Source organism: Oncorhynchus keta, chromosome 13 (assembly GCF_023373465.1).
Source record: "Oncorhynchus keta strain PuntledgeMale-10-30-2019 chromosome 13, Oket_V2, whole genome shotgun sequence".
In the NCBI taxonomy this organism is placed as follows: Eukaryota; Metazoa; Chordata; class Actinopteri; order Salmoniformes; family Salmonidae; genus Oncorhynchus; species Oncorhynchus keta.
The window spans coordinates 20,150,917-20,168,272 of record NC_068433.1 but is presented as its reverse complement, the minus strand read 5'-3'; the positions used below and the strand labels follow the sequence as shown (position 1 = coordinate 20,168,272).

The following is a 17,356-nucleotide window of genomic DNA, read 5'->3' as shown; positions in this document are numbered from 1 at the left end:
TGTATTTTATTCCATCTATTGTATCTTGCCTATGCCGCACGGCCATCTTGCATCCATATATTTATATGTACATATTTTTATTCCATCCGCTTACATTGTGTGTATAAGGTAGTCGTTGTGAATTGGTTAGATCACATGTTAGATAGTACTGCACTGTCGGACTAGAAGCACAAGCATTTCGCTACACTCGCCTTAACATCTGCTAACCATGTGTATTTGACCAATAAAATTGGATTTGACATGGTGAACATGGTTTGGGAGGCATATTAGCTGTCGCGCAGTGAGAGGCTGCATGCGCTTGAAACAGTGGTTGATGTGTTGAGTGAAAAAAGTGTTCTTATTCTAATCCCAGACATTTCTATATGTCATGCCGTGTGAAAGGAGAGTTTTGATGGTTTCCTCAAAAAAAGAGGTGAACGCCAGCCAGCCTTCTCCTCCAACTATATTTATTTTCCCTCTGCTAATATAAAGCATTGCTCTGCTATAAAACCGGAGGAGCCAACCTGGCCGGCTTGAAAAACGAGACAGAGAAAGCGGCATCCTTTCACTATTCGAGTGCTAACTGATGACATGTCTTTTCCCCCCTGTTTCTGTTCCTGCCCATTTCGCAATGGGCCACTCTAAATCGAAACTAATTTGACATATTAGTATAAACAAGGTTAAATTAAGAATAGTCTGATGGGTGAAAATATGATCGCTTGAGAGATCAGCGTGTGCAGGAACAGAGCGCAAGCTTTATTTATTTAGAATCATAAATAGTCGCATTATGCAGCCCATATATGTTTTGATTTCTCAGACATTTTGTTATATCAGGTTTGTATCATTCACATCTAAAGATGGCAAATAACTCTTAATCTACCGTACAAGACCTGTTTCAAATGACCACTTTTAAGTACAACATACTGTATGAGTCGGCCTACTGTACTGTATGTTGTCTGACTAAGCGCCATACCATATGGCCATCGATTTAAATCAAAACTGTAACTAAGCCACTCAGGATCATTCAATGTCATATTTGTAAACAACTCCAGTGTATATTTGGCCTTGTGTTTTAGGTTATAGTACTGTCTCCCATTGTCTGTTGGAAAGCAGGTTGAAACAGGGTTTCCTCTAGGATTTTGCATGTACTTAGCTCAATTCTGTTTATTTTTATCCCCCAAAACTCCCTAGTTCTTGCCTATGACAAGCATACCCATAACATGATGCAGCCATCACCATGCTTGAAAATATGAAGAGTGATACTCAGTGTTGTGTTGGATTTGCCCCAAACATAAGACTTTGTATTGAGGACATAAAGTTCATTTATTTTGCAGTTTTACTTTAGTGCCTTTAGTGTCTTACAGGATGCATGTTTTGGAATTGTTTTATTCTGTACATGCTTCTTTCATTTCACTCTATCATTTAGGATAGTATTGTGGAGTAACTACAATGTTGTAGATTCATCCTAAATTTTCTCCTATCTCAGCCATTGAGCAAATGAGTTAGGAAGAATGTCTGTATCTTTGTAGTGACTGTGTCACGACTTTCGCCGAAGTCGGTCCCTCTCCTTGTTCGGGCGCATTTGGCGGTCGACGTCACCGGCCTTCTACTCATCGCCGATCCACTTTTAATTTTCCATTGTTCCATTGTTTTACACACCTGGTTTGAAATCCCCAATTACATGTTCATTATTTAACCCTCTGTTTTCCCCATGGTTTTTGTGCGTGATTGTTTTTGTATTGTTCGGTCCGATTTTGTGGGCTTGGTATTTCAAATGTCTTTGGATTTTGAGTAAAGTTACTTTTATTACTCATCTCTGCTGTCCTGCTCCTGACTCCTCTGCACACGCTACACCCAGACCTTTACAGACTGGGTGTATTGATACACCCATTAAAAGTGTAATTAATAACTTCAACAGGATATTCAATGTCTTTTTTTTTTCCATTTTTACCCATCTACCAATAGGTGCCATTCTTTGTGTTTGAAATTCACTGCTGAACTACTGAGGGATCTTACAGATAATTGTATGTGTGGGGTACAGAGATGAGGTTTTTAATTCATTGGTAAAAAATGTCAAGAAATATCATTCAACATGCACAGTATGGGGTATTGTGTGTAGGCCAGTTAAACAAAAATCAACATTTAATCAATATAACATTCAGGCTGTAACACAACAAAATGTGGAAAAAGTCAAGGGGTGTGAATACTTTCTGAAGGCACTGTATTATGTTCTTCTGAAATACATTTTCTTCATATCATAATATTTATTTACACCTGCCTAAAAAAACAATGGATTTATTGTGATGGTGTATATTAAATAGATTTCTTAGACTTTATAAAAACGCATATGTTCCAAAGGCTTGTACTTGTTTATGCTAATTAGCGGTCAATTACCGTGAGACCGGCAGTCATTTGCATGACAATTACCGGCTGACAAAATTTCATGATCGCCACAGCCTTATATCCGCTAATTACAATTTGGCATTTTGCTGGGCTTTGACGCTGTGTCTAGTGAGCACAAAATAAGACACTTTACCTTGTTATTTTGTCGTTAGTGCTCTATGACCCGTTGTTTTCTGCTTAATTAATCTCCTAATGTTATATTTACTTGTGGAAATGTCCATTGTGGGCTGTTAAGTGCTACATGCAAGGAAAGGCAGCAATCCCTTAATAGTAATTAGAGATATGGTGAGCAAGCCTCAGTCTCCACTATCTCAGGGGGCTGTGGGAGAGAGCTGTGAAGCTCGGTGGTGGTGAAAAGGCGAATGGTTCCCCCGGGTGGACAGGCGAGTCCTCCAATACAAAGATGGCTACACGAGGTCGGAAGTGTTCGAAGTACCACACTAAGGCTATGTTTCAATGTTCGTACTAGCATACAACTTAGAATCCACGGCCAGAACAGCCTTTCAATGCCAACACATCATTATACCGAATAACAAGCCATGGTCGTGTCTGAATATGCGATAATAGAACATTTTATAGAATGTGAAATGTTGAAAATTGAGGATGCTTTAAATCCCAGGATGTCATACTCATTTCGGCTTTTCATCAAGTAGAATTGGTTGCATGCTATTGAGGAAGAGAGTCATCTTTTCAGACCCACCTGTGTTTGACAAAAGCTGACAATCAGCCGATAATGAAATAAGGCACTTTATCAAATTTAAATAATGACGGGAAACAACATTAAAATAGTGCATTTTCAAATTATGGTGAGTCTATTGTTGCTGCTTATATTTGTTTCGTACGCATACCTGCATACCTTTTTACTAAACAGTACGTTCTAAATAGTATGTAGTACCTAGTATGTAGTTTTAGTAAGTAGTAGGCAATGTCCAATTCCATGTGATTACAAAGTAGAGTGGACTTCCTTCCATGGTATTTTGAAATAGGCCACCAGTACAAAGTTTGAATGAACAAAAGGCTAAGTTAATAGAGTTGCCAGTCTGAGCAGGAGTCTTCTGACATCTCACCCGTTTTGAGACTTAGCTCTCATCAAGCCTGCTTTCATCAAACCCGATTCATCATCCAGTCAAGAGTCTGACAAAATCCCCTCCACTTAGTGATGGGCTTGGGCCAGACAGGAAGTCTGCCTGTCTGAAGCCGGTGAGGAGCAGCCGAGCTTCAGAAGTCCGGAGCTCAGCGAAGACAAAAACATTTAAACAATGCAATAATGGTCGGTAGCGTCGCGAGAAAGGGTTTCAGGCTTGCATGTGTAATCAAATGCTTCTTGTTAGCGGTGGTAAAAAGTGGCTGATCAATTCTCTCTCTCTGCTACACTGTGGCTATAGGAAGAATGGTGGGCCTATATATTCATTTTCCCCATTTATACCCTTCTGTTCTCATCACAATAAGATCATCTCAAAACGATAGAAAATGCTAGCATCTTCACTCGTCAATTGTTTGCCCAATCCCAAATTGACCACTTGTCCCTATATTCCCCTACACGTTATGCACTTGTGGAGATCTGAGAAGATGAGGAAGGTATAAGTAACATTGCAATAACTCTTTTGCTTACTGATATGCTAGGTGAATTTTTGCCATACTTATCTATTTCATTCAGATATCCACAAATACACAAGAGTGGGAGCTAGGGGTTGATTTGCGATTGGGTGCCTGCCTACCTGCCTGTCTGCCTGCCTGTCTGTCTAGTTGGCAGAGGTTTAAATCTCATCCAACAGTTCATTATTCATTCATTATTCAGACTCGGTCTCTACGAGGGCTGTTACAAGTGAAGCTCCACAGCTTTTTACAGAGCCTCTATATCTAACTTCTCTGATTATACTGGACCCGCTCTCCTCTCTCCTCACTTCTATCCCTCTCTCCCCTCCCTCCGCTCCCCTCTCTACTCTCCCGACTCAGTTGGAGAGTCCCAAACCGTGTAATTTTAAACAAATAACATCCAGCTTCCGAAAGAGGGGCAGAGACCTGCTGGAGTGCTGTGTAGTGTGGAGTGAGGGAGAGTGTGAAAAGAGAGGGCAGAATAGAGGTAAAAGGTCACCAACTACAGTCATACTTGTGTCCGAGGGGCGGGGGGGGTCACACCAAGGGCCTGAGTTGCCGTGCTTTAATCGGGCAGGAAGTCCTTGAGGGGGTCACACACAGAGGTCGCCCATAGGGGTCATCATTGAAGCATCCTCGGCACAGAGAACCCACAGGCGATGGATATGCACACAGCACAGTCATGTTTAATTCAAAACGCACTGTTCACATGAGGTCTGGAATAGACACACACACATTCTGCATATATAAACTGCATTCATGAACACACATGCTTTCTCTGGCCGTAGAGGATTTTAGATATGTGTCTGTGTGCAAACACTATTAATTACAGCTACGCGCTGATGCATTATAAACCGTGAGGGGTATTATTTTCCCATCCATCTCAGACACTGACAGTCAGTTAGATAGTGTACTACTTAGCTACAGTGCACCCGAGTCAATCCGCATAGAGAGCGAGAGCAGATTTATTAGACTTTTCAAAGCCAACATCCTTAGATTGATCCCAACTTTTAGACAGTCTTATAAAACTCTCCTGCTGCGCACGCCGAATTACCTTAATGCATTAAAGGCACTTTGCAGCTTTCTTTTATATTTGATTTCACTGCTTCCCCTTAAGTAAGGACAAAAAAAAAAAGTTGCCGCAAAATATAGCATCTGCTAGCCGCATAACGCCTCAATCTCCAGACAGATGAATGATGTAACTCACAGGAAAAGAAAAGGTTAGGGTCTCGTTTCCCGCGTCCTTCTCGCTTTCCCTGACAAGCTAATAGGGGAGATGTAGAAGCTCTTTCATTGACCTGCACTTCATTTCAGTTTATTTAACACCTGGGATCCCTCTGGATTGTAAAACATGTATTTACTACCACTTATTCATCTCCCGGGTTCTCTTTTTGTGCTGGGCTCTTTTTGTGCTGGGCCCCCCCCCCCCTCAGACGAATGATGAATTTGAAATGCAACCTGGTCATGGATCAGGTTAAGGAACTCTTAAATGCAAAACAATCATGAGGCCTTGAAAAATGTCACCCTCTTAAAACGTTGTCCGTCCCCTATCTGCGTTAAGTGGGCTCTCTCTGATTTGAGGCTATTTTGGCTAATTTGGGGACAGATTTATATACAGGGTTGGGTTGTTAAAACAATGCGGCTGTTTGCCAGGCTGCTCCAATGAGAAGGTGGGAAGACAGGTCATCGGTGTGGCCTAAAGAGGGCAGCACAAACAAAGGCTTGAGCCGGTTGGATGAGGTTCCATCACCACCTGAGAGCACGGAGAGGGAGACAGAGATGGAGAGAGAGAGAGAGATGAGGGGAGAGAGATGAGGGGAGAGAGAGATGAGGGGAGAGAGAGAAGAGGGGAGAGAAAGATGAGAGGGGAGAGAGAGAGATGAGGAGAGAGAGATGGGGAGAGAGGGAGAGATGGAGAGAGAGATGAGGGGAGAGAAAGATGAGGAGAGAGAGAGATGAGGAGAGAGAGATGGAGAGAGAGAGATGGGGAGAGGGAGAGATGGGAAGAGAGAGAGAGATGGGAAGAGAGAGAGAGATGGGAAGAGAGAGAGAGATGGAAGAGAGAGAGAGATGGGAAGAGAGAGAGATGGGAAGAGAGATAGATGGGGAGAGAGAGAGATGGGAGAAGGGAAGATGAGAGAGAGATGGGGAGAAAGAGGAGAGATAGATGGGGAGAAAGAAAGAGATGAGGAGAGAGACAGAGAGAGAGATGGAAAGAGAGATGAGGGGAGAGAGAGAGAGAGAGAGAGAGAGAGAGAGAGAGATGAGGAGGTAGAGAGAGAAAAGGGGAGAGAGAGATGGGAGAGGGGAGAGATGAGGGGAGAGAGAGATGAGAGAGGGGAGAGAGATGGGCTGAGAGATATGGAGAGAGATGAGGAGAGAGTGATGGGGAGAGAGAGAGATGGGGAGAGAGGGAGAGAGATGGGGAGAGAGGGAGAGAGATGGGGAGAGAGGGAGAGAGATGGGGAGATAGAGAGAGAGATGGGGAGAGAGAGAGAGATGGGGAGAGAGAGAGAGATGGGAAGAGAGAGAGAGATGGGAAGAGAGAGGGAGATGGGAAGAGAGAGAGATGGGGGAGAGAGAGAGATGGGGAGAGAGAGAGAGAGAGAGCGATGAGAGGCAACAGGGGGAGATGAGGAGAAAGAGATGGGGAGAGAGAGAGATGGGAGAAGGGAAGATGAGAGAGAGAGATGGGGAGAAAGAGGAGAGATAGATGGGGAGAAAGAAAGAGATGAGGAGAGAGACGGAGAGAGAGATGGAAAGAGAGATGAGGGGAGAGAGAGAGATGGGGGAGAGAGATGAGGGGAGAGAGAGAGAGACAGATGAGGAGGTAGAGAGAGCTGGGAAGAGAGAAAGAGATGGGAGGAGAGAGAGAGAGAAGCAGCAGGAGGATAAATAAACACGGGTAATGTAGCGAGATGTTTGGAGGAGAGGAGGATCAGTGGGGGTGAGGTGGGCTCGCGTGTATTACACATTCGCTATAGGGGGTCAAAATGTGAGAGGCACCTGTGGCGAGATTCCACACTCTCTCTCAGCAATGGGAGAAGGAGAGGGTGGAGGAGAGAACAAGTTGCACTGCCCACCATGCAGGTCAGTCACTAATGCGACAGCAGTACACCACCTGCCCCCCGCCAGTGACACGCTGATGGAAGTTTCCACTCCAAATCTGCAACAGCTTGGGTATTAGGGAGACGTTGCGTACACACACACCTCCCTCGCCACATGGCGGGGAGCATTTACATAAACAAGCAGGAGAAAAGCATGCTTCCAATGTGAATAGATTACGTTGCGTAGTGGTTTGCGCAGCTTGACTTTAAAAATGGTTGATCAAACACTCGCCCCCCGTCCCCCGTCCGTCCGTCTGTCCCGTGTCTCTGTCATTTCACAGACGCACGTGGCAGGGGGAGAGAGTGGAAAGGAAAATAGAGACAGTCCTTAAAGGCCCAGTGTAGTCAACAACTCGATTTTCTTGTGCTTTATATATATATTTCCACACTGAGGTTCGAATAATGCAGTGAAATTGTGAAAATGATGATAATGGCCTTTTAGTATAAGAGCTGTTTGAAAAGACCACCTGAAATTTAAGCATGTTTTTGGTGGAATGGAGGTGACATCACCAGGCGGTAAATTAGTTAATAGACCAATAAGAGTTCCAAACCTCTCTGCCAATAACTGCTGGTTTTCAGTTTCCCCCTCCCCTCTCAGGCTACCTGACAGTCCAAGTAAAATTCTTGCTTGAGAATTAGCACTTTGCTGAGAAGCAATTTTGTATTTTTTTTTAGAGCAGTAAAGTTTTTACACAGAAATGATTTGATATGGAGATCAAAACGGCTGCATTGGACCTTTAATTGCCTTTTCAGTCATTAACGGCCCCACACCTCATGAAACATTAATTACACAAAAGGGATAGTGACACTTATTAATTTAAAAGTATTTACTGTGTCCCAAGAACTGACAATAGCAATTCACTACAAAAACTCTCGCGACCCACAATTACCAAACAAAACAAAAACATTTAAATGTACCTGTACCTGTAACGTTTACTTGTTCCCCCTAACTGCTTTAATCTGTGGAATGAGTGATTACACAAGACTTAATCAGGGGTTAACCCTTTCAGCACCTCCCTCTTTCCACATCCCCTATCCATACAGTGTTGTTCATATTGAAGACGGTCTTGTTCTCCCTGAGGACAGGAAGTAATTGACAAAGAGGATCTGTTAATTACGGCTACAGCTGGGAGGGACAGGTAAGCACATCACTCTCCTCCTCCCATCTCTCTCTTCCCTACTCTCTCCTTCTCTTTTTCTCTCCCTCCCTCCCCCCTCCCTCCCTCCCTCCCTCCCTCCCTCCCTCCCTCCCTCCCTCCCTCCCTCCCTCCCTCCCTCCCTCCCCTCCTCCCTCCCTCACTCACTCACTCACTCACTCACTCACTCACTCACTCACTCACTCACTCACTCACTCACTCACTCACTCTCATATGACATCAAACCTCTTGATGGGAAATACCCTTGACATCGTTGCTCAGACCTAACATACATTCTCTCCCCTCCCACCTCCCACTTTCCACTCCTCCCGCTCTGACTTGAATTCTTTTTCCCTTCATCATGAAATAGGGCAAAAACCAACATGAGCTATTCACATAATAAATAAAGCTTACTCTATAGAGTAGTACTACATTTCCTCTTTAATCAAAGACTGGAATCGCTAGCAGTGAAACGGCCACGTCAGTTTGCTATATTACAACAACAAAGACGTTACTTAGAACATCCAGCGCGTTATTTTTGTTGTCGTGGCACTTGTGATAGCACAGCAGATTATGTACTACAATTGCTTTCACCACGATGCTGCATGAAATGCTAATTTCCTCAAAACTAAACAATAGCAAAAGCCTGGGGTGGCCAGTGGCCCTTTTTTCGCCTATCGTGGATCACAGCTTTAAGGCAAGGCCAACTATCATGTCAAGAGAGGGCTAGGGTGGGTTGATCTATTATGGCAAGGCCACCTACATAAAATAGCATGGGGGATAGTTAGAGCATACCGTTCTTGAGAACCGCCGAGACAGAATCACCTCTGATGATGTATGAGTGTTAATAAATTCCCTTTATAAGTGTGCTGGTTTTCATAGAATAGAGACAAACCTTAGATGGCATCATGCCTTAGAGGTAGGTTAGTATCCCAGCAGTTAAATGTGTTTGGCCGTTAACCGAAAGATCTCTGGTTCAAATCCCTGAGCCGACTATGTGAAGAATCTGTCGATGTGCCCTTGAGCAAGGCACTTAACCATAACCGCAGGATGTTTGGGGGAAAGGGGGGTGGGTTGCCCATGCTACAGCTATATCAGTCCGCTATATACAGTCCCAGTGCACTACTTTTGTGAGAATAAAAGATACAAATTATGTATTCATTATTTATTTATGATTTATTTTTCAAGGGAGCTGCAGCACCCCTACTGTGGCTATGCACTTAACCCTAACTGATCCTGTAAATGCTAAATGTAATAGTGTTTTTGTATGTCACTCATTTTGCAGGTCTGGCGTATAGGTTGCTATACATTGCTTTTGGAATTTCACATTGAGAGCAGCATTAAAGCTGTGGCCTATGGCCTAGTGTTTAGTGACACTGTTGAGGCCTCACCTGCTCTTGAGATGCTGGATGCTGCCCAGACACTTGAACTGTCCATTCACCATGATGGCCATGCGTGTGCACAGGGCCTCACACTCCTCCATGCTGTAAGAGACAGAGAGAGCAAGAGAGAGAGACAGAGAAACAGAGAGACAGAGAGAGCAAGAGAGAGGCAGAGAGAGAGAGAGAGAGAGAGAGAGAGATTCAATTGTGTACTATAGGACTATAGAATCTTAAGTTTACGTGAAAAGGTGTTGACTCTATGCAAACATTAGTCAAAAGATTTGCAGACCTGAATCAAGAGTCAGTAAGATAAGCATTTTTCGGGTTTTGTTGTCTACAATGTCCTCTCTGCACCCAGAGGGCTGACTAATGACCAATGTTCAAGCTCAGCCTTTTTCCTTATTTGAAGAAATAAAACAAGAAACATTTGGTCCGTCTTTGAAATATGCCTGCCGCATCCACATTTCGCCTGCTCTGTGATTAATACTGCAGACAATGGGTAACTTTTAGCTGAACAATTATTTTCCCCGGGATTCGCTTCACGCTGTTCGTTGAAAGGCGCGACGGAGTGGGCGTGAGACAAGGGAGGAGAAACATCTGTACATTTGTGTATGATCTTATGTTTCTTTGAGTTTCAGCAGCCATTTTGGATGCAGACAGATTCATTTCTTGCTGAGGTGGAGGCTTTGTATTGCTTTGCTGAGGGATGGAGCAATTAGGATTATGACGATGTAAAACCTCCCGAATGCGCCACTCGACAAACTAAAGCACCTGGTTGGGATATGGACGATTGAACGCAACTGAGCCGTGTTCCCGCTATTGCTAATATAACAAATGTATTTTGTTTCCCAGAAAAACAACACAATATGGAGTGGTGTTAATGGATTCACAAACTAAACTGTACAAAAGGGTTTTGCACCACCCGCACCACCCGCTTCCAACAGAAGTTAAGATTTGAAAACAATATTGCAGGTTGGAGAGAGAAAACATTGGAGTCACGAATAAACATGAATGTAGTGAAGTACTATCCATCTCGCTGTTTGTACTTCGTGGATTTCTCAGTTTGAGTTACGGTGTGTCGTATCGGTTATTGCACCATTGTCTACTCCTCCTGGCCCATTCACTAATTGCGTATGAAGACAGTAAAGTCTAACTCTGCAAATCAGATCTAATAAAGGACCAACATCAACTTTCAAGGGAATTTTATTTCCTCATGGTTTTTGAAGGACACAGCTCAGAAATGCCTTAATGAAGTTTAGCATTGCTTTATTACCTTAGCATAATCCCAAAAACATATGTTGCAAGGACGTGAAGAAGTGTTGTATTGCTAATGTTTTCAACCTTGCGAACGAGAACCCAATAGTAAAACAGGAAAATGCCATTCAGAGCCACACTCACAAATCTCAAGTTAGAATTGGGCCTTAAAACTGTAAGGATATGTACCTGTGTGATGTTAGGATGACCGAGCGTTCCTCTTTGATGACACTCAGGATACAGTCCCACAGGAAGCGTCTGGCTTTGGGGTCCATCCCTGTCGTTGGCTCGTCCTACAGTAATGGGAAAAGACGTTCCTTCAACATCTGACCTCCATTAAGTTCGATGTTATCCCATCTCTACTCCTATTCTCCCTTAAAATTCTCTCAATCTTACTTCATGTTCCACATCCTTAGACAAACATTCTTAAGCTTAAAATGATTGTCCTTAAAAATAATATATTTTGGGGTATTTTATTCAATCTATCCTTTTCAAAGCCCCTAGAGTCGATTAACATACTAAATTAAATCTAAGTTACATAATGAGAACATCTCCATTAAAATCTGACCGATTAAGGTAGAAATACCGCATCGGCAGGTGTAGCACTTCAGCATCTGCGGTGAAAGGTGGAAGAGCTAGAGCGGTGTTTGTCAGACCACGAGACATACCAAAAATCGGTCTTCTCACGAAAACATCTGTAGCATCCAAACGGTTTGACCTAACTATTAAGACAACTCTATGGAAATGGGAGATTATCACTAGCATGACTGTTCTACGACCCCCACAAGTGTCAGGGGACTTGTCGGTACCGTCGATGTGCCAACTTCTGTTTGTAGCATATAAACCATTTGGGCTACAAACTAATGTGAGAGGGGAGATTCTCACGAACACGATGGTGCTCTACGACCCCCAGAAGTGTCCAAGGACTCATATGAAGGTAACCGGTACCAGTTTTTAAAAAATGTATTGAAGTATGAAGGTAGTTTTGGGCCTACCCACATTTTTTTTTCTATGTGTGAAAAATGTATACTGTATATACAGTTGAAGTCAGAAGTTTACATACACATAACCTTGTTTTTCAACCACTCCACACATTTCTTGTTAACAAATTATAGTTTTGGCAAGTCGGTTAGGACATCTACTTTGTGCATGACACAAGTAATTTTTCCAACAATTGTTTACAGGCAGATTATTTCACTTATAATTCACTGTATCACAATTCCAGTGGATCAGAAGTTTACATACACTAAATTGACTGCGCCTTTAAACAGCTTGGAAAATTCCAGAAAATGATATAATGGCTTTAGAAGCTTCTGATCATTTGAGTCAATTGGAGCTGTACCTGTGGATGTATTTCAAGGCCTACCTTCAAACTCAGTGCCTCTTTGCTTGACATCATGGGAAAATCTAAAGAAATCAGCTAAGACCTCAGAAAAAAATGTGCAAACCTCCACAAGTCTGGTACATCCTTGGGAGCAATTTCCAATGCCTGAAGGTACCACGTTCATCTGTACAAACAATAGTACACAAGTATAAACACCATGGGACAACGCAGCCGTTATACCGCTCAGGAAGGTGACACGTTCTGTCTCCTAGAGATTTACTTACTTTGGTGCGAAAAGTGCAAATCAATCCCAGTACAACAGCAAAGGACCTTGTGAAGATGCTGGAGGAAACAGGTACAAAAGTATCTATACCCACAATAAAACGAGTCCTATATCGACATAACCTGAAAGGCCGCTCAGCAAGGAATAAGCCACTGCTCCAAAACCACCATAAAAAAGCCAGACTACGGTTTGCAACTGCACATGGGGACCAAGATCGTACTTTTTGGAGAAATATCCTCTGGTCTGATGAATGAAAAATAGAACTGTTTGCCAATAATGACCATTGTTATGTGTGGAGGAAAAAGGGGGAGGCTTGCAAGCCAAAGAACACCATCCCAAACCGTGAAGCACAGGGGTGGCAGCATCATGTTGTGGGGGTGCTTTGCTGCAGGAGGGACTGGTGTACTTCACAAAACAGATGTCATCATGAGGGAGGACAATTATGTGGATATATTGAAGCAACATCTCAAGACATCAGTCAGGAAGTTAAAGCTTGGTCACAAATGGGTCTTCCAAATGGACAATGAACCCAAGCATACTTCCAAAGCTGTAGCAAAATGGCATAAGGACAACAAAGTTAAGGTATTGGAGTGGCCATCACAAAGCCCTGACCTCAATCCTATAGAACATTTGTGGGCAGAACTGAAAAAGCGTGTGCAAGCAAGGAGGCCTTCAAACCTGACTCAGTTACACCAGCTCTGTCAGGAGGAATGGGCCAAAATTCACCCAACTTATTGTGGGAAGCTTGTGGAAGACAACCCAAAATGTTTGACCAGAGTTAAACAATTTAAAGGCAATGCTACCAAATACTAATTGAGTATATGTAAACTTCTGACACACTGGGAATGTGATGGAAGTAATAAAAACTGAAATAAATCATTATCTCTTCTATTATTCTGACATTTCACATTTTTAAAATAAAGTGGTGATCCTAACTGACCTAAGCCAGGGATTTTATTACAAGGATTAATTTCAGGAATTGTGAAAAACTGAGTTTAAATGTATTTGGCTAAGGTGTATGTAAACCTATGACTTCAACTGTATATACATTTACTGAGCTTTCTTATTTCTCCAAGATATAGGACAAACTCTTTTTCAATGCGTTTCTCTGGACGACAGGCAAAATTAAGAACTTTATCAAATAATTTTGTCAATATTTTAGGGGCATACCTAAAGGGGGCCAAAAATCCAAATCAAATTGCCAAATCATCCATAGTATGACCATCTTAAAACAATTTCACATGTCAGGCTATCGATTGATTCGTCATGGTATGGTCAGGCTGTCAAAATTACAGATTGGGCCTTATACCCTCAGAATATGCCCCACAAAGGTCTCATATCCTTTTTTTGTCCCGAACCTTGACATCACACAGCATTATGCTCCTGACACTACACCGATATGTCCCTTCCAGTTGGAAGAGGTCTACATTTAGACATAAAAGCGTAATGTTTTAAAGGCTTCTGCTGCCAACACTAACCAGTGGAATCGAAACAGTTTAAAGAAGCTTTGGATTTGAGGAAGCTAAAAATGAGGAGAGCCAATGGCATCAGGGACTTTTAGAGGCCAAACTAATTCACAGGGGACTTCTCTCTGACAGACACAGACATAATCACACACACACGCCATGTAAATCCCCACAAACACATGCCCACACAGTCATGCAACACCCACGCTTGCACTTGCTTGCACGCGCGCACACAGACACACGCTTGCACGGCACACACACACACACACATTCCCCATTCCATTTCTCTCTCCCCCGGGCGTGTGTGTCCATGGACGATTAGAGAGAGAGACAGGACGCAGCCCATTGCCTGTGCTCCAACCCCTCTCCCTTCACCACCAGAATCCCCGAAATCCCACCAGGGATCTCCATCACCATGCCGACTCTGTCGCTGTGCAAAGTTGCTCTTAGGCATCCGAGCAAGACTACCTACCACACAAATGGAAATTCACTCTAACACTATATTATCCCTCTGTCTCAAAGTTAGGAGACAGGCCCACTAAACAACTGCAAGTGAACTATCTGACGGAATGAACACTAGCATCGGCACAGTGTTATAATAGGGAATATTGTGTAGGTAGGCAGGCTACATGATGCAGAGTACATGCATATAAAACTACACACACTACAGCTGGTGAGGGGATCAGAATGATTTGCTATGTCTTGAATGACTAACTGACTGACTGACAGGTTGAATGAATGAATGAATGAATTAATACTTCAGTCTTATAATAGTAAATGTTAATTCACCTCATCAGGCGTGTGTGTACAATATTTGAGAGATTCTATTTTCATGAAATCAGTAAGATTTTTAAAAAAGTTGGTTCCTCCCATTGAGGCTATGCCATTATAAAACTTGTTCAACCCTCTCTATGCCATTTTCTTTCCGTGAGAAATCCCAGTATAAGGCTTTAATCCTGCAAACAGTGTTAGCTTTACATTTTAAAACGAGATCGGATGGACTCTGAAAAACTAATTTAAAAACGTGACCAGATAGCGACCCGACTGAAATATAGCCCCCTTTTTCATCTACTAGTAATTGACATATAATCCTCAGGGAAATTCAATAAGCATTTGTAAGTTTGAGGCAGGATTTCTTTTTTTTGTCATGCATGCATACCAATACAGAATACATCCTTTAATTTGTTATATCTCCTCTTTGCTGTAAAATTAAAACAAAGTGGAATTCTATCTCTTGGCAAATTGGCAAAAGCAATATGGAGTTGAAAAGGTGATATTCTGCTCACACTGAACATTTAATCACTGCTTAAAATAAACTAATATACACTTGCATGACCAAAAGCATGTGGACACCTGCTTGTCGAACATCTCATTCCAAAATCATAGGCATGAATATGGAGTTGGTGCTATAACAGCCTTTACTCTTCTGGGAAGTCTTTCCACAAGATGTTGGAACATTGCTGTGGGGACTTGCTTCCATTCAGCCACAAGAATATTAGTAAGGTTGGGCACTGATGTTTGGCGATTAGGCCTGGCTCACTGTTGGCCTTCCAATTCATCCCAAAGGTATTCAATTGGGTTGAGGTCAGGGCTCTGTGCAGGCCAGTCTAGTTCTTCCGCACCAATCTCGACAAACCATTTCTGTATGGACCTTGCTGTGTGCACAGGGAAATTGTCATGCTGAAACAGGAAAGGGCCTTCCCCAAACTGTTGCCACAAAGTTGTCAATAATGTAATTTATGCTGTAATGTTAAGATTTCCCTTCACTGGAACTAAATAACCATGAAAAGCAACCCCAGACCATTATTCCTCCATCAAACTCTATGCACTATACATTGGTAGGTGTTAATAACATTGTCATAAGGCAATAACAAGGCTGTTTTTGGGCCTTTCAGCCAATCAGCTATCATTTTACCAGGAATACCACAGGAGGACAACCAATCAGAGCCATGGCAGTGGAGAGCTTGCGTTTGTTCCCTCCGCTGTAGGTACCGGCTGCCTTGTTGGAATATTTGACCAGGCCAAGCTTCTGGATGCCCCACTCTGCCACCTAATAACAACACAGAAACCATATAAATAGAATTACTAATTATATATTTCTATGACAGTAACCCAATAATCCATGTTGGTGTGGGGTGTCTTGTTCTGCCATTCTGCTCTCACACCCTCCCATCCCTTCCTTTCCCCTGGAATGAGACATGCATGGTGGTTGGCATCGCCACAGGACCCCTTTTAAGGCTGATATGCTGCACTGAGGGTTTCTGGGCCACATCACAACCCAACAAATTGTACTAACCAGCAGGAACTTATCCAGTATTCATCCCCCTAGCGATTTCCCAATCCCTGTCCTGTTCAGGTATCCCCAATGTGCAGGCAGGTTTCCAGTCCAACCATCCAGACATTCATTTACCCTATATTGACATGTTGGTGGACTAATGATGCGGAAATGACACCAGCTCCCCGGGGCTCTCCCTAGAGCCAAAATGGCTGCCACAAAGCACAGCTCAGTGGACCCGACAAACTAGAGACCAGAGAAACGGGGTCCCTTGGCCAAATGGGGCTGCTGTGAGATCAAAGGCCTGCGCCTGGGCCTGAGTTTGAGGCAACTGACCAGCTGAGTTTTTTTTATGTTGTTGTTGCTGAGGGGGCCATTGAGAAACTGGGGGTGGCGGGGCGGCCACACTGCTTGGCATGCTGGTGAATTATGTAAAGGCATTAGCCGTGGCCAGCCTCTCAAACCAGAACCTTATGTATTATACATGTCTTCCACTTCAGAGGTGATTTATTACTTTGACCAAGTCTAGTGTGCTGTCTATGTCTCTTTTATGGAAGGAAGTGCATGTATTGTATGGAGGGGAAGAAACATCTATAACGACAACGGTATAACCTTAGGAATCAAATGGTGTTGCGTCATACAGGAACAGGAAATGACATTATTTGGGTCAGACAAGGGGAAATGTTACCATGGTGACTTCCTTCTCCGGTACGCCTCGTAGTCTGGCGTAGAACTCCAGATGCTCTCGTCCGGTGAGAAGGTCGTTGAGGGCGTCAAACTGCGGGCAGTAGCCCATGTTCTGGTGAACGTCCCTCATCTCTGTCCGTACGCTGGGAGGAACATCACCACAGAACTTGTATGAAGACACATAATGCCACATGATCAGGATCAATCGTCAACATCATCAACAACAACATAAACAGCATCATGATCTTCATGATGTTGATGATGATGATGATAATAAGCGATCCAAATCATGTGGCATCTTCATCATCATCAACATCACCATCCCTATACAGTTGGTATGTGCAGCACAGTCTTACATCTACTAACTGTTTCAAACAGTTAAACTATTCAAAAACTCAGCACCTGGGCGATACCTTCATTTAAAAGAGAGAACATTATTTTTATTTATTTGTTATTTTATTTAA

At 43.0% G+C, this 17,356-nt stretch overlaps 1 protein-coding gene across 2 annotated transcripts in view; it reads right to left on the bottom strand.

Moving 5' to 3' along the window:
- Positions 1–17,356, bottom strand: part of LOC118391988 (phospholipid-transporting ATPase ABCA1-like) — a 291,273-nt gene that overhangs the window by 18,397 nt on the left and 255,520 nt on the right. The window contains exons 45-49 of one of the 2 annotated variants that reach the window (XM_052459512.1): positions 16,894–17,035; positions 15,846–15,980; positions 11,047–11,150; positions 9,613–9,705; positions 4,461–6,818 (exon numbers count right to left, since the gene is read on the bottom strand). In XM_052459512.1, the coding sequence (XP_052315472.1) occupies positions 5,675–6,818; positions 9,613–9,705; positions 11,047–11,150; positions 15,846–15,980; positions 16,894–17,035 (1,618 nt within the window). In that variant the 3' untranslated portion in view covers positions 4,461–5,674. Of the gene's footprint in view, positions 1–4,460; positions 6,819–9,612; positions 9,706–11,046; positions 11,151–15,845; positions 15,981–16,893; positions 17,036–17,356 lie in introns of those variants that run through there. The other variant, XM_052459513.1, reaches the window with a different exon arrangement.